This window comes from Lissotriton helveticus, chromosome 3_1 (assembly GCF_964261635.1).
Source record: "Lissotriton helveticus chromosome 3_1, aLisHel1.1, whole genome shotgun sequence".
Taxonomy (NCBI): domain Eukaryota; kingdom Metazoa; phylum Chordata; class Amphibia; order Caudata; family Salamandridae; genus Lissotriton; species Lissotriton helveticus.
Window position 1 is genome coordinate 844,660,669 of NC_136061.1, and position 22,937 is coordinate 844,683,605.

The 22,937-nt window shown below is 44.2% G+C and overlaps 1 protein-coding gene across 4 annotated transcripts in view; it reads right to left on the reverse strand.

The window, feature by feature from the left end:
• Positions 1 to 339: 339 nt before the first annotated feature.
• The window catches only part of KIAA0319L (KIAA0319 like), a 907,721-nt gene continuing 885,123 nt past the window's right edge, over positions 340 to 22,937 (reverse strand). For 2 of the 4 annotated variants that reach the window (XM_078681143.1, XM_078681142.1), the window contains one exon: positions 340 to 1,953. In XM_078681143.1, coding sequence (XP_078537269.1) covers positions 1,766 to 1,953 — 188 coding nt within the window. In that variant the 3' untranslated portion in view covers positions 340 to 1,765. The remainder of the gene's footprint in view (positions 1,954 to 22,937) is intronic. The other 2 variants (XM_078681144.1, XM_078681145.1) reach the window with 2 other exon arrangements.

Genomic DNA, 22,937 nt, shown 5'->3' on the forward strand with positions numbered 1-22,937 from the left:
AGCAGAGATTTTTAGGTCACTCGAAGTTTACACACAAATACATAACTATTCCCATGCTATTTACCTGTAATGCTTTACGTTCCCATACAATACTCTTTCGAAGCTAGGCCTATTGGCCTTGCCAATGCTTGTTTTATTGATTTCCCGGTCCATGACACCACGTGTTCCCAATGGTCGTAAGCTTAAGCTGCAGAGCATTAACACAACTTCAAGACCCTCAGATACCTTCTGTCCCTTTTCTAATGACAATGCTCCTACTACGTATAAGGTAACAAAGTGCCGGACACCAGGTCCATAACTGCAGGGTTGGCGCGACACAGAACTGCAAACCTGGAAACGTACAAGCTAGAAAGGTTTTAATCAATCATATTTTTCCACAGCAGTTAAAGACAATAACCTTCTCGTTCAAGTGGTTCATTTCATAGTGGTATCAAAGAGGTAAAAACTGTATTGAAATATGGGTGAGGTCTGTTGAGCCCGGGCTCACTTTCATCGTGCACAACGAGGGTAAAACCTCCCTCTGACTGACAACGTAAGCTTTTTGAATGAGGGTGACATTCATTTGTGCATATAATTATTTGTAAGCACAGCCAAACAATATGTGGAAGAATTCAATAAATAACCATCGTTGACATGAAAGAGCACCACATTCCAGCTGTGAAATCTTTTCTGTTGGGTGTCCTGTGGAAAGGTATAACTGGAGAGGGCTGATACTTTTCTCCAGACAACAGACCGAATACGGGATCAATCACATTATGGACAGTTTCCACAAAAATTACAGTGCAGAATAGGTGGCCAGCTGCCCCCAGGTGTGATGTCATGTTGCAAGGGGACAATGGATTGAGGCTCCAGACAAAACAATTTGCCTGGATAGACTAGATTATTTTTTATATTACTGTCGACACTGTGGTTTCAGAGCGCAAAGGCCACAGCAATAGTGCGTTATTAATTTTTTTAAAAGAACTTTGGATGAACAAATTACAAACAGCTTCACGTGGTGATCTTTCCTCCATTCTTTCTCATCAGTGTAATGTAAATCACAATCGAGATTCATGCCAGTGTAAGGAACCTCCTCTTAATATTAATAAAGCAAGGTTTCTGTAAACATGGAGGAAGGCAGTCACCCAACCCTGTATTTCGACCCTCCCCCCATGGGCAGTTTGAAAGGATCAGTAGTCAGGGGAACTTATGCTCGCCCACATGGAAGAGACAGTTCATCATTAAGTCTTATGCTAGTAGTGCATAGCGCTTTATGATCCCAGCTCCGAGTGCAATAAAATGATCCGCTCCACATCTTTAGTCGCAGAACATCAGCAGCGGATACAGACGTCCCTCCGTAATGCTGCAGTTATGTTGGGATGTTCACATAAGTCTGTATTCACTGCTATGAACATTAGCTGGTGTAATTCTTCACATTTCCAGGAGAATTCATCCTTCAGAATCCGGGTTTCTCAACAAGGATCCACACTGTTCATTTTCAAAATCCTTGGACTAAGCATCTTCGGCTAAAAACACAATCTCGCCCAACTGCTGTAGATTTCCTTGGACAAGTTAAAATTCAAGTACCACTGGTTATAGGCAAAAGAAGTCCAAGAAACCTACAGCATTACAGTATAACAGTCCTTAGAGAGGTGGCAGCTTTTCCCCATCAATCACCAAATGTTCTCTTGCTGATCTGGATGAGGGACAGAGGGCAAGCCAGAGGGTACACAGGTTTCTTCTGCTGTGCAGTGGATCCTGGTCTAGGATTCAGAGCAGAGTCCAGCTATAAGGCTATATTCATCTGGTTTTTTGCTTTCGGTGGCCCTTGCCCATTCCGCAGAGCGCCATTCTGATTCCGGAGCAGACTGCCTTTCTCACGGTCTGGCCACGTAAAAATTGCTTCATCGCTATCGAGTTCGGATTCAGAGTGCATCAAACTGGTAGTCAGAATCTGAGCTTTCAGTTTCCCCCCTTGGAAAAAAAACAGAGAGGTTAGAAAAGTGGCACAAAGTGCAGGTCTTGCATGTAAAAGTTCAGTATTTTGCACAGCCCTTGCTACTGATATCTAGACTGTTTCTAATGGCTCTCTCTTTTGACAAGTGAACTAAGACCTAAAGGAATAAATTCAGCTGGGCAACCAGACCATCATTAGCTCAACAGCGATTAGGTCTCAAGTCCACCGGAAGCAGCACATGATGAAGACACATTTCCATTCACAGAGTCAAACCTAGGGTTTTACTATCATATTTTTCACACACAAGTATGCAACAGACTCTAAGCTTTAAGTGCACATAAGGAATTGTTACTTATTCACTGAACTCAAAAACTTCATATTTTCCGCCTGCATGCGGTGACCCCAAAAATCTTCATTTCCAAATAGAATATGCATTTATAGGAGATGAAAAGCTGACATTTCCCAAATATGGGCATAACTGTTACAACCTATGAAGGAAATTTGTCTGCCCAATTCTTTCTTTATTATAATTAATACATTAGACAATATTGCAGTATCTAACTTGAGATATGCTGCAAAAGGGAGACCATACATTCAGAAGTGGAAGTAGAGCGTGAAGGAAACAATAGCCTTAAAAGATGAATGTACCCAAAACTGAAAAATGCACTGTTCTTTAAAGGAGGCAGCAGCCTCAATGTCCCAGCATGCATTTTGCTGGCAGTTGCCTCGTTGGCCCAGTTAATTCTGATGAAGCATCTGATATTTAAAATAAAGGAAATATGCCCATGCCAATGAAAAAGAGTAACAAGAGAAAAAGGGTTGTTTACAAATTCAAAGAAGATTACTACTGTGCTGAACGAGTAATACAATAAATGCTTCTTTCTCCATCGTAGAAGCTGGACTGCTAGCCATATACGTAGAACTGAATAGCAAGCACACTGCGAAAAAACCGATGTCTCTAATGTTTAACAGCAAGACAATCAATAAGGGTGACCAATGCATCTAGACTATGTTTGGTTAAAGTACAAATAGGTTGATAAAGCTGCACTAAGTGTGTCTAAAACTGGGATAATTCTCAATCAAGCAGCAGTTGCCGCTTTCTCTCGAGGAGAATGTGTTTTTAGGTTTGAAGTGGAGGATTGATGGCTAGTTTATAGGATAAGAGGAGAGTAGAAAATACCCATCTGGAAAAGGACTGTTTAGATTTAGCCAACATTTGTATGAAGTGGCACACAGTTGACAAAAAAGATGCTTAGGTTTTCCTAAATCCTTTCTTCTGTCCGAGTAAAATTGTAGCACACTTCTTACATCCAAGTAATGAAAGGACCTCAGAACTAGAGGGTTGCAATTACTGGGAAAAAACACAATGATATGAAAATACAATATTGTCTTTTTTTTTAAACTCTTTATTCAAGACTGATTGCATCAAGGTGACAGTAGCCATATTAACACGTTACTTTCATCAGTCCCATTTTTTCTTTTCACCCTCCCCAGGAACTGCATAGTTAGTCATCTGCAAACATATCAAGAAAATAACAGCTTCTATCTCCCTCCCTCCCCTCCCCAACACGCCCACCCCGTCTCACCCTCGTCTCCTGGTTGCAGTGATACAGCTATAGTATAGTGTTTTCTGATTCCTCACAATACTAAGCAAATCCGAACGTAGGCCTATGTGTGTCCTGTACGCTGCCCTGGGTGCCGGACTAACGTGTCCGACCAACTTCACTCTCATTGAGGCATCACTCCCCACCTCCTTGCGACTGTATAAGGTCAACCCTCTCCAGATCCATCAACATCACCTCCCAGTCCTGTGCTATGGGATATTTCCTCTGCCCTTTCTCTTCCTCCCTTCTTAGGGCCGACCCCTCCGCCCGGCCCCATTTCACTAGGTCTGTCTGCCATACGGACGTTTGGGGTGTCCGGGGGATTTCCATCTCATTGTCAAGGCCCTGACTGCTAATAGGAGCGCCAGATCTAGGAATTTCAATTTGGCCTTCAACTGTTTAGGTCTTTTACGGAGTCCCACTAAGCAGTATAGGGTGTCTACCGGTACCGACATCTGAGTAACTGTCCCCAGTACCTGACAGATTCCTGCCCAGTATCCCCGTAGGCGTGCGCAGGCCCAGAGCATGTGGAGGAGTCCGGCCTCTTCTTCCCCGCAACGCGGGCATGTATGTGGGGAGTTCGGGAACATCCTGTGCAGTCTCATACAATATTGTCTTTTCACATAGAAATAAAATGCTATTTTTGAAACAAAAAATAATAATAAATGTTCTCCTTACGATCCTAAGAGAGCCTGAAGTCTACTTACTCTGCGGGCCGATGTAATGGGCGCTAGAAATAATGCAATGACTCCTTCAGTATAGGCTCAATAATATGAGCCTTCAATTTAGATGGATCCAGACTGACCCCGTATGTAGAGAAGATTGCCGTCTAGAAAGGTAAATTTGATTTAACTCTTCCAAAAGTAATTTATAATGGGAATTGCGAAGAAAGTCCTAAGAGAAAGACCTTTCCTGTAATGTGTAACATGTTGTAAATGAACTTTTGTGAAGAGAAACTGTAGGTTTGAAATTGTCAGATTAAGCAGATAGGCAGACAGGTCTTTTCCTCTTTTCCCGTTTTCCCTTTGGTAATGTTGAGATAGTTTCGCAGTTGTAGATTGAACATCTGGGGCCGTATTATAAAACGTGTCCAGGGGGTGCAACAGACATGTGTTTCCTCTTTGCGGCTGTGGCACTTGGGTATTACAAAAGTGGCTGCAGGCACTTGGGTATTACAAAAGTGGCTGCAGGCACTTGTGATGCCCCTTCTGTAATACATCTAACGCCTGTGCACATGTAGCACCAATGATAACAGAATGGTGTTTCCTCATTTGCATGGTGCCCTGGCCATATGCAAATGAGGAAATCAATTTGCCTCTGTGCCTGCCATTTTACAGATGCGAGTACAGACAAACATGCTCTTAATAGGCACACTGACAGTGTACGAAAGGGGCAGACCTCGGGAGGGTTAAAAGGAGTCACTCATATTACTCGCCTTTGGGGGGTTATAAGTGACATCTTTAACAGCAGGTGGGTTGCTGTCTGAACAGACAAATAAAGAGCAGCTTGGAAGCTGCTGATCTGTATTTTGCTGAATGCAATAAACCAAGGCAGAGCGAATAGATGGCGGCACTTAGGGCGGCGCATTCATCATAATAGGATTCACTATCTCGGTCTGTATTAGACCGATCTTATGAAAGGTGCGCCGAGGAGCAAACAGGGATGCGCCAGTGTGGCCTAAGTATTATACAGACCCTGGTCTGACTGAAGGATGGTGATGACTCCTAGAAGTATGTATTGGAACAGCCACATGACTAGGCATATTCCTGATAGGTGACAAAGAAGTGTCTCTAAACCAGGAGATGTTTTTAGAGGAAGGAAAATTGCTGAGGTAAATTCCTTCTCAGTCTTAAAGGACCTTTTCTGTCGTTTTCTGGCAATGCTCACAATTCCTGAACCTGAGCAACTCTAGAAATTATAAATGTCCAATCAATAATAGCTCTTTCAAATTGATGCAATTTTCTGTATATTCTTTATTTGATACAGAATAAATTCTTAATTCCAATCCAGTCACTGGGTACAAATCACCAAAGATTTCTTCAAAATACAAGTAGCCAACTGATCTTGCCAACACGTGTTTCGTCTGGCTTTACAGCCAAAAGACTTCGTCAGGGCTAAAGATAAATGAAATATGTACTCAATTAATATATATAAAGCCTAAATAAAATTTCAGAATCCATTAATCAGAGTTTCAGGGAAAAGAAGAAGAAAGAACGAAATAGAAGCGAATAAACCTACAGAGAAAAGAAATCCAATAGTATACAAGCCGTGCTCTCAGAAGATTCTTTTAGTCCCAAGTGTAAAAAGAAACTTCTAAAGAATAATTATAACTATTATGCAAGTGAATCTAGATAGAATGAAATAGACATATAGGTAGATATCTACACCTTTTGTGTAAGAAGTGCCAAAGTTGTGAAAAGGAAATAGACAGTGCATGTGCCAGCACCAATCAAAAAGTGTATGTAATTGTTCAAAAATCTATGTAGGAAGTACGATTAGAAGTATGAAAGATCGAATATCTGAACACTTTAGAGCTTTTAAGAATATGGACTCTAGATATCCAATAGGTGCACATGCCGCGATCTGCCCTCATAAAACCAAACAGCTTGCTTTCTCCTTTCATGGACTTGAGAGTATTCCGATTAACATGAGAGGTGGAAATCGAGAACTTATGCTCAGGCAAGCAGAGGTACGTTGGATAATTAGACTTCATGCGGTTGAGATGGGCATTAATATTGATAATGAGATGCAGTACTTTTTGGGATAATGAAAAAATGCAGTGACAACAAATGTTTTGAATTACTCCTTAGGGTGTGGTAATATGTTTTCATCTTCAGCTCACATCCTCAAATGAGACCGTTTTAGGTTTGTTACAAGAAAAAATATTTGCAGTTGAATGCTTAAATATGTTTGAAAAGAGAATATAATCTGTTGATTGTGAAATGGAAAAATGTACAATGGAAATTTCATCTCTGATCAAGATGGATATGATATGAGAACGATTGATTATTCGAAATGATGATGATTAGGATAGGATGTAACTTGTGATTGGAATATGTCTATCCTTTATTCCCTTCCTCCACAACGGGTTCTTTAACCTCTAACTCTTTTACACGTATCATATTATTTAGAGAAAAATAGTATTTTAATTAGATCCCCCCATTACCATATAGCGGTATTATTTTATTTTGCACACATATTAATATGTGCTTTATTTCCCTATAGGTGTTGAATTTGGATATGAAATATAATAAGATTACGAATATGATATTTAGAATATCTGTTTTATATTGGATTTACGATTTGATAATCGTTTATCAAGCTCACATTAACTTACACCATTCCAAGATGGCGCCGAATCGGGAATGCTAGTCCTTCCTCCCTTTCTTAACCGATAGGTTTATTATCAAGATTTAATAGTTAAATAAGACTTGCCAAAGGTCCTATAAAAATTTAATTGCGGTTGAATTTATATTATTTTCCTTCCTAGAACTAAATATTTAGATGTGGATCAAGATTGATGTACTCGTGTCAATTAATTATTATTCAAGGTCGGTTTATTTAGGAATAAACCTTAAAATATAATTTGATAATAAAATATTGGAGATCCTTTTGATTTAGGTAAATCCTCGATTTATATGAGGAGATCGATACTCGGTACATAATAGTTTGCTTTTGATATCCAAACGTGGTAGGGTATAAAATGCCAGATCCAAGATGGCGCTGGTGCTAGACGCCGAGATAAGATGTGCCCCGAAGACACGCGAATACGCTTTAAATTGGTAAGTCTTATGCTGCAGGAACGATACGGGGATAATGTAACTAGATTCAGGATACCAATGCCAAAATAATAAGAGTCTTTGTGTAATGTTAATGTGGTCTCTTTCAGGTTTTATATTATATCAATTGAATTTAGAGACCTACATCGAGCCAACTAGAGGAGGATTTACTTCTAGTTGAGGTAATATTTATAACCACATAATGCGGTATAATAGCTATTGATTTATGATTGTCTCTGAATTCGTTTTTTCGTTTAAATTCTTAAATTTAGATTTGTGTCAAGATTAATCGGGATAATTGTCGCAGAATGACGTTGTACCAGCGTGATAACTACAGATTATAAATATTAAGGTAAATCTGATCCAGTTATCTCCCACGTAATTATTTGGCTTTTAGACATTCTGGCTGCATAATAAATAGATAATGGGAGGTGTAGTATCATAAGAATTTTATATGAAGTGTCAAAGTGTATCTTTACACTGGGTATTTTTAGGACGTGATACCGGTTACCTCTTTTGTGGTAAAGCTGAATAGTATGATCGTAATGATAAGATGAGAAGATCTAATATTAGGCCTTTTTAATACGAAATGGGACAATAATTTTCGATATCTCAAATACTTACCCATCCGGGGTCTAGTTCGGAACAAGATATGAATATCTCTTGGGTGGAATGTATAGTACTAATACTTCTGCCACAAGTTGACTGTATATGATCTTATGCATATATTCTTCAATTTATTTTTGAGGACTAATTCGGAACAAGACAGGAATACCTTCTGGGCGGAATGCCCAGTATTAATAACCTTGCGACGAGTGGACTGCATATGACCACATGTATATATACCATTTAGTCTTTAATTGATGTTGATGACGCTGTGGAGGTTAATTACGCTAGAACGGTATATTAATAATTTTAATTCCTTCCCAATAGGAATTCGCTATTTGGAATCTAATTTATTTTGTTATCCAATTTGAAAATTAAAACGATTGGTAAGTCTTATATAGGCTTTAGGATAAGGAATCACAAATGTAGATTAGATGTCACTTTTTGATTGGTGCTGGCACATGCACTGTCTATTTCCTTTTCACAACTTTGGCACTTCTTACACAAAAGGCGTAGGTATCTACCTATATGTCTATTTCATTCTATCTAGATTCAATTGCATGATAGTTATAATTATTCTTTAGAAGTTTCTTTTTACACTTGGGACTAAAAGAATCTTCTGAGAGCACGGCTTGTGTACTATTGGATTTCTTTTCCCTGTAGGTTTATTCGCTTCTATTTCGTTCTTTCTTCTTCTTTTCCCTGAAACTCTGATTAATGGATTCTGAAATTTTATTTAGTCTTTATATATATTGAGTACATATTTCATTTATCTTTAGCCCTGACGAAGTCTTTTGGCTGTAAAGCCAGACGAAACACGTGTTGGCAAGATCAGTTGGCTACTTGTATTTTGAAGAAATCTTTGGTGATTTGTACCCAGTGACTGGATTGGAATTAAGAATTTATTCTGGATCAAATAAAGAAGATACAGAAAATTGCATCAATTTGAAAGAGCTATTATTGATTGGACATTTATAATTTCTAGAGTTGCTCAGGTTGAGAAATTGTGTTGAAATATGTTGGCAGAGTTCCATTTGCGTATTGTTACAACCCATGGCAGGAGTTGTATCTCCACCTTAGAGCATATACTAGGTGTACATATAAAGAAAAGATATTGACATACACTATTTAGCGCATTGTTCCCTACTGCCAATCTTTGTATATTAAATGCTCACAATTCTGTGTGGGATGCAAAGGTAATAAGCAAACCACACAATTTCTGTGGGTCAGAGATTGCCTTCCTCCTTCAACAGATGGGGCATTAAAAAAAAAGTAGAGGCATAACAAAACTCCCCTTAAAAATGGAAAAAAGATAGAAAACCTCAAACATGCTTCAGACGTTGAATGAAGCAAGACACATGTAAATTGTAAGGGGGAAAAACGATACATGTTGGAAGTGTTCAGAGATCCTCTCAACATGAGCAGGAAAAAATAGTGAGCTTGTGATGCAACTGCCAGTACAAGACATACTGGGATAAGGAAGATGCTGGCTGTGTAAAAAAAAAACAGTATATGAGCATATTCATCCTATTCGGTTATTTTTTCCCTTCATTCCCTTTCTTTCACCTCTAGGGTCTAGCTATTGCAGTACACCTGACGTTCGAAGCTGCAACCTTATGTTCTGCATTAATTACAAGAAATACAGAATTTTGACATTAAGTAGATTGTATGGGCTTTGGGGTCATGCCTTTATATTAAGTCTTCCGGGGTCACGACATGCAGTCAGAAATATTCCTTGTTTACAGCAATCATGAAGAACCTAAGATGCAGAAGGAAAAGCTACATACCTGTAATCCTAGTTTTCTGTCAGGGGGATCCTCATCAAACCCGTAAGAACTGAATTGACACACCTATGTGCAGTATTCCAGAGTACTTTATTTTTTCCATACATATTATATATATATATATATATATATATATATATATATATATATATATATATATATATGTATATATATATATATATATATATATATATATATATACACACACACACACACACACACACACACACACACACACACAATCAACTACTTCTGTAAAAGATACCAATGTTGTGGAAATATACTTCTTGGTAATTCACCTATTTTTCTGCAAATGGGTTTGTTAACGTGGTAATAGTCTAATTCTCTCCCATGGTGCCGCCTACTGATAATCATTAGTACTGGTACTTTATCCAAGTTCAATTTCTTGAAAATTGCCAGTTATGGGCTTTTTGAAGGGTGCCAGGAAAGCAGCGCCTCATTAAACCTTTTACAAATGAGCTATGACCACAGATTTCCAAAAGCTGGGAGGTCGTGGAAAGTTACTGAGGACGCCCACATGTGGTAAACCATTATGTGCGTATCGCTCCCTTTTCAAGCTGAGTAAGACTGAAAGGCCAGCTAAGAAAGTGCTGAAGCAAAGCAAAGGTGTATTCCAGGGCCATAGTGGTCTAGAGTTGTTGCAGAATACTCTGTGTGAATCTTTGTTCCTTCTTCAGCGGGAGGGTGAGGAAGAGAGAGAGATTTTAAGAGGAAGAACATGGCAACAGATATTACTCCCTGTGCATTCCACGGAAGGCATGTGCGGGACTTGATGTCTGATTAATCCAAAGATTCAAACAGTGAGAGCATTGAATGTGAGAGTAGGTTTCTCTCTCAGGGAGAGGCTTCAGCTGCTTTGAGGGAAACAAATATTGAAAGCATATATGAAGGCTATCAAAGTGTATCGGATTCTGGCTTTTTCCTACAATGCAATATCACAGTGAACCTTATTAAGAACGATGAATGCCAGGGGCCCGACAAGGCTAGGTAGAAAAGTAAGGCACAACCTCAAGTGTAGCCCAGATGAATGAATTGACTTTGCACGAATCACACCTGAAGTCAAATGTTTTCCTCTTGCTGAAGTAAGAGGAGTTCGCAGAGTATGCACAGGGCTAATAAACTACACCATACGCTGAGAAAAAAAGAGGTTGGTGTCTGAATGTTAGGAATGGAAAAGCCAAACTGCAAGCCAGGAAGCGCGCTTCAGCTGTGGTTCAGAATCTTGCATGCATTCTTGCATAAACCGTGAGAAGCAGATGCTTGTGGGAGAATATAGAAAATACGAATGACACAGTGAAGTGCGAGATCTCAACACATGGCTGTCATTAGCCTTCCTGAAGCAATAAGCAGTGACAAAGGGGCAGGCCATTCTAAGAAACGTCCTAATCTTGAACAGGAACTGCAGTAGCACCCGTTGCCCCTACCATCTGCCAAATGGTAGTCCTCAAGAATAACCACTCAGCCGCCCCATGTTATCAAGGTCCTTATTGACATTCTAAGGAAAGCCTGTATCTATTGTCTCTCACGCCAGTGTTGGGGTCTCCACCAGCCAGCCACAGGAACACAGTTAGTACACTTTCATTGTCTGGGGAAGCTGTATCCACCTTCCATCTTGTGCCATGCAAAACTAGGAGACATCCAAAACAGATCCCTCTGGTCCCAGTACTCCGACTCTACCACACACACGCCTACTATTCTACATTTACTACACATATACCACACCTACACCCATACTCCGCATGCAGGGGAACGTCAGCGAGTTCTCTCCTGATGCAGAGATAAAAGGCCTGGCCATACTGAAGATTCACAAAAACTCTGTGCACTGCAACTACTGTTCTACGTGGCTTATTCAGGGCATAGCCAGTAGTCCAATGCTTGCGATAATAGGCATGCTTGGCGTGTCCATCCACAGAACAGGTTTTGGACCTCATTTTACAATGGATGGGCCTTGGTCTCTGTGCACACGCTACTTTCACATGCAGTCAGGCACTTATGGCAGGGGCACTTGCGTACTAAGCAGGGGACATTTTGTCCCAACAATCCTTTTCTGTATTGTTTCTGCAAAGTTTTTGTTTCATCCAAGCATACACAACATTGTACCTTCAAATGAAAAACACCGTGGCAGTGTGTGTATAGGTATTCCTTTGGGTGGTACATACTCATTGTAAGGGTAATCCTTTCTTTGGGATACCTACCCATGACTGTCTTCAAATCCTAAGGTATTGCTATATTAATTTATGGATTAATATTCTTCTCCATAGTGTCCAGTGGAGAATGTCCCTAGGCCACTAAACTCTTAGGCTGGGAAGCTTGTTATGTTCCTCCATGTCTACCATAATCGATATAATGTATCTGGTGCACAGTACAGGCTCAGGCATAAAGATTTCTCATCTGGTACAGATGACAGCCTAAAGTATTGTCTTCTCTTGCCCTGTATCATTATGTTTCCTTCATTTCCCTTCTTATGCCTTTGTGTTTCTTAATGACTTGATTTCCTTCTCTTTGCTTTCGCATTCTTAGAATTGTCTATTTCAGTCTTTGAAGCTTAAAAAACGTAATTCTTTTTCCTCCTGGTTTCATGGACTTAGAGGATGATCAAGATCTTTGACATCAATGCCATGTTCGTCACTGACATCAGAACCTCAGACAGTGGAGGGAGGTTTAGGCGGGCGATGACACCTTTCCTGATCTTAAATGTTAAGCCCAATGTTGTGGTTCTGTGAAACATCCGAGTGGTCAACATCACAGGGTAAGAGACGGACAGTTAACAAGCACAATATTCGCAGTCAGCAGAGCCTCTTCCTTTCTTTCTAGGTTCTCCTATGTTAAAAACACAGAACACGTTAGTTACCTTTGTTGACTTACATTTGAATGGATTTGACAACTACAGCAGATTCCTGATATCTGAACCTCTTCCCAAGGCGTTAAATTGGAACATATTTTTTTTTGCCATATGGTGTCATTGGCACCAGGTGGCAATTTATCACGCTGCCTCCGGCGTCACTAGACCTCCCTGAAAGGGACTCAACTACCATTTATAAATGCCACACATGACTGTGACCACAGCTATGCCCATTTTTCATACTCAACAGAGGCAAGTATGTGAAACACGGTGCCAAAAAACATTTAGAAGCATTGTAGCCCATGCTCAAAGAAGAAGCAGGGAGTTAAGTATGTTATGCTATGTGAGTAGCCAAATATGCATGTTCAGGTTGAGAGAAATAAGACAATGAATTGGCTGTGATCAGCCACAGTAGAAGTATTCAATCGAAATTAAAAGCTACAATTCACTTTATGACAAACCCATGCTGGACAGCATTGTTCCAGAGGCCATAACTGTATGACTATTATGTCAAATTTGCAACATGCTTTTTTAAGTATCAAGGTGCCTGGTCAGGAAACAATAAAACCCTGTCAACATACAAGGTCCAAGGTCTCATTTACTACAAAAACCACTGTGAAACTCAAAAATGTTCACTTACAATATGTCATGGACACAAATATTGCGAGCAGTTGTCATAAATACTTACCTTGAAATTGACATAATATATCGTTCTCCTTAAAAATTCTAATTGGCTCGATAAAAAATAAAGGGCTTAGAAAAAGCAGAAACCAGGACTTGAGAGCGTACGACTATCATACTTTTTGAACTCCTGTTCGCAAATTCAAAGAGATCGAAGCATCTTTATTGTCCAACAAAAGCGTCCCATGAAGCCTTCACTACTGTCCTTGAGGCTTCTTCTCACACCCTACTCCTGTTGAAGTGACTTAACGTTGGTGACTTCCTTTGGAGGCGGGTTGCTCTTGCTGCACCCCTGGGTGCTCACATTACTGTGGGCTTTAGGGACATTGCATGCGGTTCTGCATCGTGACAAGGATACCTGGAACAACTCGACTCATCTGACAGAGTCACCAACATCTGCAATGCAGACACCTGTGGATCCCAAGCTCCGGAGATACGACTCTGCTGCTGGTCGGCTCTCTGTATGTTTTGGGTTGGATCTGCAGGATTTATTAGCAGATCGGGGGTCAGGGGCAGGAGTGTGTGAGACGTTGGCCTGGCATATGATGTCCATTATTCTAGTGGGTACCTTGCACCAGTCCAAACGACCCTTATTGATGGCAGGTTTAAAGACAACCTTTATAGAAAGCTATCCTAGAGGTAGCTGTGGAGAGCAGCCTTCAGGTTAAGTCTTGAAGGAATGTAAAGCAGCTTGTTTTACCAGTCTATAATCCCTTGAATAATCAAATGAAAGAAGATCCACACCAGGTATATATCAAATATATATGTATTTAATCTAAACACAACCCCTCTAGTCTCTTTATGAGACTAGAAGTAAAAGTGCAATACAAGAACTTAAATAGCACACAGTAAATTAGCACAGTATACGTTTTGCCTCAAAACCATATACTAAGAAAGTGGTAGAAGTACCGCTCTAAGCATAGAGACAAGGCCTAGGGCCTGTAGAACCACTAGGGCAACCAGGAACCACCCAAGGTAGGGACGTAGGCGACCCACGGGGGACGCGTGCAGTGTCTAAACACAGCTGCGAATCACCATTGACTTCCATGGAGAAAGTTAAAGTTACGAGTTTAGAGTTTAAGGACACTTAGGTGTGTACTACGGCAGAACCCCTTCAGTACTGGACACTTCGAGAGTCAAGACCCACGGGAGCACCGAAGTACTCGTGTTACCTCACCCAGGGTAGCCGGGTGCATAGGTGTGTGTCTTTTCGTGTCTGGTTTCGTCGTCGTTTCCAATGGCGAGCTGCAAAGAAGTGCTGCAGGCGACCAGGAGAAAAGCGTCCGGATGGATCCAAGGGTGGATCGGAGATCTGAAGAACCTGAAAGCAGAGGGGACAGAGTTTGGGTCACTAGCCAGTGACCAGGATGGCAACAAGAAGATGCCAGCTGATGTCGGGTGCTTTCAAGTGATGCAGGTGAAGCTTGACTCTTCAGCCCCGAGGACCAGGAGGCGTCGACGATGACCAGGAGCTGGATTTGAGCTGTCCCACAAAGGATATTGAGTGCTGTAGTGTCGGTATCCGGATTGGACCCAACAAGCCTTGGCAACAGCAACCCACGCAAGTTGACAAGATTGGCTTTGGAGAAGGCCAGCAAGGTATGAGGAACTCATCCTTTGGAGGGGAGTCAGGGTACATCTGGAGCAACCAGGGAAGCCCAAGAAACAAAGGATTTACCTTTGTGGGGACTTACTAGCCAACGGACTAGGGATCGCGAAGGAGCCTCGAGCAGAAATGCTAAAAGCAGGCCCACGGAACACTCGTGGAAGCCCACAATCTTTGATGCAAAAGGTGCTCAGGGCTTGGACTACAAGTAGCCCAATGCTCAACTACGGGAAAGCTCGGGAAGTCGATGCACTAGCAAATGGGCAGGATGTCCAGAAGTTCCGGTCCCACGTCTCTCGTGATAGCTAAAGGCCTCGGCTTTGCTGGGGACTCGTGTCAGCCTCGGAGATGTCTGGAAGTCCGTGTCCTGTGTCGCAGATTCATTGGGATCTGGCGGGAGCCTCGAAAATGCAGATCGGCAAGATGCTTCTTTGGAGCCTGTTTGAACAGGGGAGTCACTCCTTGACCCCAAAGGAGATTTCTTCCATCTTCCAGTCGATATGGAATGTCGAATGTCCAAGATTTCTGTATCAGGGATTCGTCCAGGGTAATCTAAAGTCCTAGGGACTGGGTTCCTATACTTAAAATAGGTTTCGGGGTTAGACTAACTCTAGGGTCCCACCTATGGGAGGACCTGGGGAGGCGGTGGTTACACCCCTTCCCCTTTGTCCAGTTGCGCACCAGAGCTGGGTCTGAGTGCCCCAGCAACTGGTTTGAACTGGAAAATGCACTGGGACACCTTGTGTGCCCCAGGCACTGTCTGAAAAGCATTCACTGAATGCAACCCACCCTGCCAAAATACACTAAAGCCTGTCTGGGGAGGAGCTGGCACCTCCCTGGACAGGAAACCTATTGTCCAAGCCTTCCCTGACGGAGTTTCGTCCCGCAACAGGAGGTCAGACTCGTGTCTGTGGCAGCAGCATCCATTTTGTGATGCTGGGGCTCTTTTAAACTTCTACCGGTTAGACCAGTGTGTACATGTCTTCTCCCTCTAGAAGGGTGGAATGCTACCCCCGCCGCCAGAACTGGCGGGGCGTAGTATTCCAAAGTGTTTGTCACCAAACACGACATGTTTTGATAAAGCCCTTCCAAAGTTAGCATTAACCCCGAGGTTTATAATGCACTTAAGAGTATATGGTATAGCTATATCACAGAACAGCTATACGGCAGGGATTCCGAAAGCTGCAGAGGGGCTCAGCTCATGCTAGGGCACCCTCCCACACAAAACCAAACACTCTGCCTTCAGGGTTGTTCAGGCCTGCCATAGGAGTGACTGATAGGTTTACATGTGTCTGTTTTAAAAGGTAGATATAGGTATACTTTATCTAAGTAAGGGGTGCTTACACCATCTTACCCAGGCTACAAGTGCAGACCTGTGGTGCCATTTTGGAAGACTTCCCAGGGGTGGTATAATACATGTTTCAGCCCCTGGTAGGCCTCTGGGGTACCTATGCCCTTGGTACCTAAGGTACCATATACTAGGGGCTCACAAGGGTAACCCAGTAACCAATCTGGAGTGTACCTAATGTACAGGTAATCAATTTGGAGAGAGAACAGCTAGGCTGTGGTCCTGATTAGCAGGGCCACAGCCAGACTAAAGTCGATAAACCAGTGAAACACAGCAAAAAGTGGGGGTAACTATAGTTAGCAGATCCTACTCTCCTACAGAGTGGACCTACACCACAGCAGCCACGTTGGCCTCTATAGTCTCCCACCCCCAATCCATCTATAATCGTCTACCCAGATGTCCATCAAGGCGTTTTCTGTGCCATGTAACAGCTGAAATCCAGACGGGAGAGGGACATTTAGTGTCATCAAGATAAAAATATTGACAGGTGCCAATCTTCTTTAAGATCTTGGCAACATGCAAGCTATTGGCAGGCATACATTCTGTTAAAAATATCGGACCGAGACTAGCTTCTTTTTAGAGGGCAATGATGCTCCCTTTTGACACAGTGGTGGGGACACTGCCCTCCACAACAGAACAGTTACTAAGCAAAGAACTGAATGATGTAAACAATGGCAGGGGAGTCCTTGGGGTTTTCAAAGCTTTGAGGATAGACACCATCTCTTTGGGTTGGTAAAGAGAAAGACAAAGCCTATGATCTAAGAAAGTTAATCATATATTTAGTTACTTAAATTGGGTGATAAATTAATAATGACCACTAACAAAGCAATCTCATGCTCCTCTAAAGATGTGATATCAATGTTTCTAGTCCTTTTTGGACAAGTATTCCACATATAGTGACAGGTAAGGTCAATGAGACAAGAGTAGGGCCCACAGTAATCTGTAGTGTAGTTAAACCATGACATGAAGAGAAATCGGTCTATCTGGATGTCAACATTCTTTGAAAAAATGTCATAAGAGAGGAGTAAAATCGCAGTTGGCATTGTTGCTACCCAAGTGCTGAGAGGAGTAGTTCCCTATTTTGCAAAATAGCACACAACAAGAGAGTCAGGGACTGTTTTTTTCTCCGCTGCCAACTCCACAGCTGTGTGACCCCCACTTTATTGTATAGCATTGCCGAGTACCTTGCTGAAGACAGGATGACCTGTATCGATACAGATATGGGTGTGGCATGAGGAAGGAACATACAGCTAAGGAGTTGTGGCACTCCAGAATGACAGCAGGTAAAGGCACCCTGCATTGTGTGAGCATAGGGAGGAAGTGAGCAGTAAAATACTGATGAAAGGATACTGATAAGAGGTCAGTCTACACTTGTGATGAAGAATCAGTCATCAACCTCGGCCCAGGCTTTGGGGCCCAGGCATTACTAACATTTGTTTCCAGAAGGAGTCAACAACCGTTATTCCAGTAGCAGCAGTGAAGCAAAGCAAGAGTAGCAGGAGGGAGTGGCGACACCAAGCGACTGGAAGAAGTTGGGGAAGCTAAAACGGCACCAAAGAGGAATCAAAGGCACAGGTCAAAACTTTATTTTTCCCTCTTCGATTACAGTTAGGCTTTTTTTAGGACACTGTGGGACCTCGTCTGCCAAACTCCAGATCTTATGTATCTATGCAACATAAAGGCAGCCACCTGGTATGTAAATAATCTCCTCTTGCTCACTAACACCCAAAATCTAGATAAGAATACTCCTATCGCCACATGGGTGAGCAGTTACAGCAACTGCCTGCTCTTGAACAGCTAGTCCAAAGACCTCCTCAGATGAACAAGTTACTTATCTTTAGTAATGTCATATCTGGTACAGACTATATCTAGCTGTAGATTTCTTACCTTTGAATTTCCCAGGCGTCAGCTAGGATCAGGAAGATTTTTCGTGAGCAGTACACCTGCGTGCAAGTAGGTGGCGTCATTCAGCTCGGATTGCGTTGTGGGTGTTGTCTGCGCCGAAAATGACATCCGCAGTACCCTTATAAGCACCACCTAGGCGCACTCACATCAATTTCTTTTCACAACTTTCCACACTGGAAGCGCAGAGCCATGAAGAACACAGGAAATTGATGTGGAAAACTAGGGCCCTGACATGGATCAGCCCTGTCCCTAGAAATCTGTTTGCAGAGCAGGGAACATGGGTGGGTCAATAAGGAATCTGCAGCTAGATATAGTCTCTACCAGATAAGGCATTACTGAAGGTAAGTAACTTGTTCATCTGGTAGAGACTTCTAGCTGCAGATTCCTTACCTCTAAATAGATACCCAAGCAATACCATGCCCAGCTATTGGTCTGTGGACCATTTTCAAACAAGGGAGTCCTGCAGGACCAAACGGGCAAAGTGGCCATCCCTACAAACCTGACTGTCCAGACGCACAAGTTACTTACCTTCAGTAACAATATATCTCTAAGAAACATTAGTAGCGATATATTCCATACCTTAGAATTACCCACAGTAGTCAGACTGGATCCGAAAAGTTTTTCGTCAGCAGTACCCCTGCGCGTCGATAGGCGTCGTCGTGCGGCCCTGTGTGCATTGTTGGCGCCCGGATGACGTCGCTGGAGCTACTTAGATGCGCCCATGCGCGCTAACGTCAGTTCTGTACATTACTTTCCGCGCCAGGAACGCAGAGCCATGCAAGAAACTGACCACTGAGGCCATGAAACTAGGGCCCTGAAAGCGATGACCTTAACCCTAGAAATTAGTTCGCAGAACAGGGAGGATGGGTGGGGCGGTAAGGAATCTATCACTACTAATGTTTCTTACAGATATATCGTTAATGATGGTAAGTAACTTGTGCATTTGAAAACACACGTAGTGATAGATTCCTTACCTTCGAATATATACGCCAGCAATACCAACCCCAGTGGTGGGTCTGCGAACCAAGATCACACCAGAAAGTCCTTGAGAACAGAATGGCCAAAGAAGCAATCTCTTCGGACTTGGCTGTCCAGGCAGTAGTGCTAGGTAAACATGTGCAGCGAAGCCTACGTAGCTGCCTGACAGATGTCCTGCAAGGGAACTCCTCGTCCCAGAGCAGTAGTGGCTGCCGTCGCCCTGGTAGAGTGGGCGCGCAACCCCACCGCAGGTTCCTTTTTAGCCAAGGAGTAACAAGCCTTTATGCACAGAACGACCCACAGAGAGATGGTCTGTTTGTGCACAGCCCACCTTTCTTGGTGCCCACGTAGCCAACAAAGAACTGGTCATCCACCCGGAACTGTTGTGTGCGGCTCAGAGAGAAAGAGAGAGCACGTTTTGGGTCTAGACGGTGGAGCCTCTCTTCCTCTTAAGAGGGATGCGGAGGCGGAAAGAAGGTGGGCAAAGTGATTGTCTGCCTGATATGAAAGGCAGGACGAGTCCTTATAAGAACTTTGTCCGGATGGACCGAGAGAAAAGGAGGCTTAGAAGAAAGAGCCTGGAGCTCACTCACTCTTCTGGTAGAGGTGATGGCAACCAGGAAAGCAGTCTTGAGAGTGAGAAGACGAAGAGGGCAATTATGAAGTGGCTCAAAGGGAGCACCCATCAGAAAGGTAAGAACTAGGTTCAAGTCCCACTGAGGCATCACGAAAGGAACAGGAGGAAACATGTGCGTGATGCCTTTCAAGAATCTATTTACAACTGGGGACTTGAAAAGGGAAGGCTGGTCTGGGAGCCTTAAAAAGGCAGAAATTGCCGAGAGATAGCCTCTGATAGTGCCCAGAGCAGAGCCCTGCTGGGCCAAATAGAGAAGAAAAAGAAGGACCTCTGAAAGAGGCGCAGAAAGAGGATCCACAGCCTTTGCTGTGCACCATGAGACAAACTTATTCCACCTGCAGGCATACACCGACTTAGTGGAGGGACGCCTGGCTGCCAAGATAACATTACAGACTACGGGGGGCAGGTTGAAAGACGTCAACTGCGGCTGCTTAATCTCCACGCAAGGAGGTGGAGGCTGGACAGGTTCGGGTGGAGTACCGTCCCCTGCTGTTGCGACAGAAGATCTGCCCGAAGAGGCAGACGGATCGGGGGATCGATGCTCATACTCAGTAGCTTAGGATACCATACTCTTTGAGCCCAGTCCGGAGCTAGAAGAATAACTTGGGTCCAGTCGCGCCTGATCTTCTTCAGCACTCTGGGCAGAAGTGGTATAGGCGGAAAGGCGTACAACAGGCCGCAACTCCACTCGCGACAAAAAGCGTCGCCGAGCGAGTGCCGCCTTGAAAATTCCAACACGCAGAACTGATGACATTGCGCGTTCTCTTCGGTGCCGAATAGATCTAACCAAGGCTCTCCCCACTGCTGAAAGAGACTTAGCGCCGCGTCCGAGTTCAGACGCCATTCGTGATCCATCATGCGGCTGAGTTCGTCCGCCCTGGCGTTCAGAGAACCTGCCAGGTGTTGAACCACCAGGGACATGCCCTGATGTTCCAGCCAAGCCCAGAGGTGCAGAGCCTCTTGGCATAGGGTCCACGACCCCACCCCGCCCTGTTTGTTGCAGTACTACATGGCGGTGGTGTTGTCTGTGAACACTTGCACTACTCTCCCCATGACAGAGGGGAAGAATGCCTTCGGTGCAAGTCGGATCGCCCAAAGCTCCAGCAGGTTGATGTGGAGCCTGAACTCCGCCGGAGACCGGAGGCCTCTGATTTCCTCCTCTCCCATGTGGCTGCCCCATCCCAGAAGGGACGCGTCCGTGACAACTGCCGAAGTGTCATCCTGACCGAAACCCGGGACAGAGGCTGAAAGATCGGAATCATAGCCTGAATATCCCGGACTCGCTGTTCGGGGGGATAAACCCAAAACCGCGCCAAGCCCAGAACTGCTCTGATGAAGAGGAGCTTCTGCGAGGGAATCCGGTGCAACTTCGGCACATTGATGGAAAACCACAGCAAATGCAGGTAGGCTGTAGTCTGGAGGTGGGAGACAACTGCCTGGGGTGAGCCCGCCTTCAACAGCCAGTCATCGAGATAAGGGAAGACTGAAACCCCTGATCTGCGCAGATGAGCTGCGACCACCGCCATCACTTTCGTGAACACCCTAGGGACGCTGGTAAGGCCGAAGGGGAGCATGCTGAACTGAAAATGCTCGTGGCCTACCATGAATCGCAGGTAGCGCCTGTGAGCAGCCAGGACGGGAATATTAAAATATGCGTCATGCAAATCCAACGCCACCATCCAGTCTTGTGGGTCCAGGGCAGACAAGACCTGAGCAAGTGTGAGCATCTTGAACTTCTCCTTCCGGAGGAAGCGATTGACGTTCCAAAGGTCTAAGATAGGAAGCAGGCCCTTGTCCTTCTTTGGAACCAGAAAGTAGTGGGAATAACAACCACAACCTACCTTTGGCGTTGGGACGTGCTCAATAGCCCCCATGGCCAAGAGGGCCACAACTTCTTGCTAGAGAAGTGCCAAGTGATCCCCTGACATGCGGTGGCACTGAGGTGGCATGGCTGGAGGGGTTGTCTCGAAGGGGAGGGAGTAGCCCCTTCGGACAATTTGCAGCACCCACTTGTCCTAAGTGATGCTGCGCCAGTGGTGTATACGTCCACCCACTGGCGTCTGATGGGCTTGAAAGGTCGAACTAGGAAGGCTTGGAAGCGGATGCTGCGGAGGTGGTGGTGGACTGGCCCGCCTGCTGGCCCCCTGGACCGCCTCACGGTTCCCGCAGCAACGCTGAGGTTGTTGCTGCTGTGGCCTGTAGCTCTGCGAACGCTGAGGGGCGCCCCTTCGGTGGCCAGGAAAGGAGCAAAAAAGCAGAAGGCAGAGGAGGCCAAGGGGCCGACAGGCCCAAAGACTTGGCCGTAGCCCGTGAGTCCTTGAAGCGCTCTAACGCACTGTCTGCCTTGAAGCCAAAAAGGCGAATGCCATCAAAGGGCATCCATTAAGGTGTTCTGGACATCCCCTGAGAAGCCAGTTGTCCTCAACCAGGAATGGCGCTAAAGCGCCACTGTAGTGGAAATCGACCTGCCCAGTGAGTCGGCGGTATCCATCCCACAAGATATGGTGAACTTCGCTGCGTCTCTCCCGGCCGCAATCGCCTGGGAAAGAACTGCTGGGGCCTCTTCCAGGCAGTTGGGCAGCACCTACGCAACCGTGTCCCACAGAGAGTGGGTATGACGGCCCAAGAGGCATGCGGTATTCACCGACCGCAGCCCTAATCTGGCAGATGAAAACAGCTTCTTGGAATCTCTTTCCGGAGGTGCTGTAGGGAACGCGCTCTGGGAAGTTGAGGTTTGGACAACCAAGCTCTCAGGGGTGGGGTGTTGGGTAAGAAAGAGGGAGTCGCCCGGAGCCGGGCGAAGGAGTCAGGCCACGTTCCTATCCACAGGAGCCCCTGTGTTGGGCCTGAACCAGGTGCCCAAAACCTCAGTTGCCTGAGGAAGTTTGAGTCCTCTGAGGCGGGTCGGCAGACAATCGTCTTATTCACAGGACTGGGTTCCCCAAAGGACATCAGTGAAGGTGTCATTGAATGGGAGTAGCTGTTCTGAAGGGAGGACTCCCAATTGCAGCACCTCTGTCAAGATATTAGTGTTGACTGCCACAGGGGGCAACTGAAGGTCGAGGATCTCAGCCGCCCTCGGCACCACCACTGCATAAGAAGCTTGGTAGGCGAAGCAAATATACTAGTATCCGGAGAAGTATCTTGTTCGCTGGCTTCAGCCAGTTCCTCAAACCAGTCCATGTTAGGGTTATCTTCATCTGGCTGGTA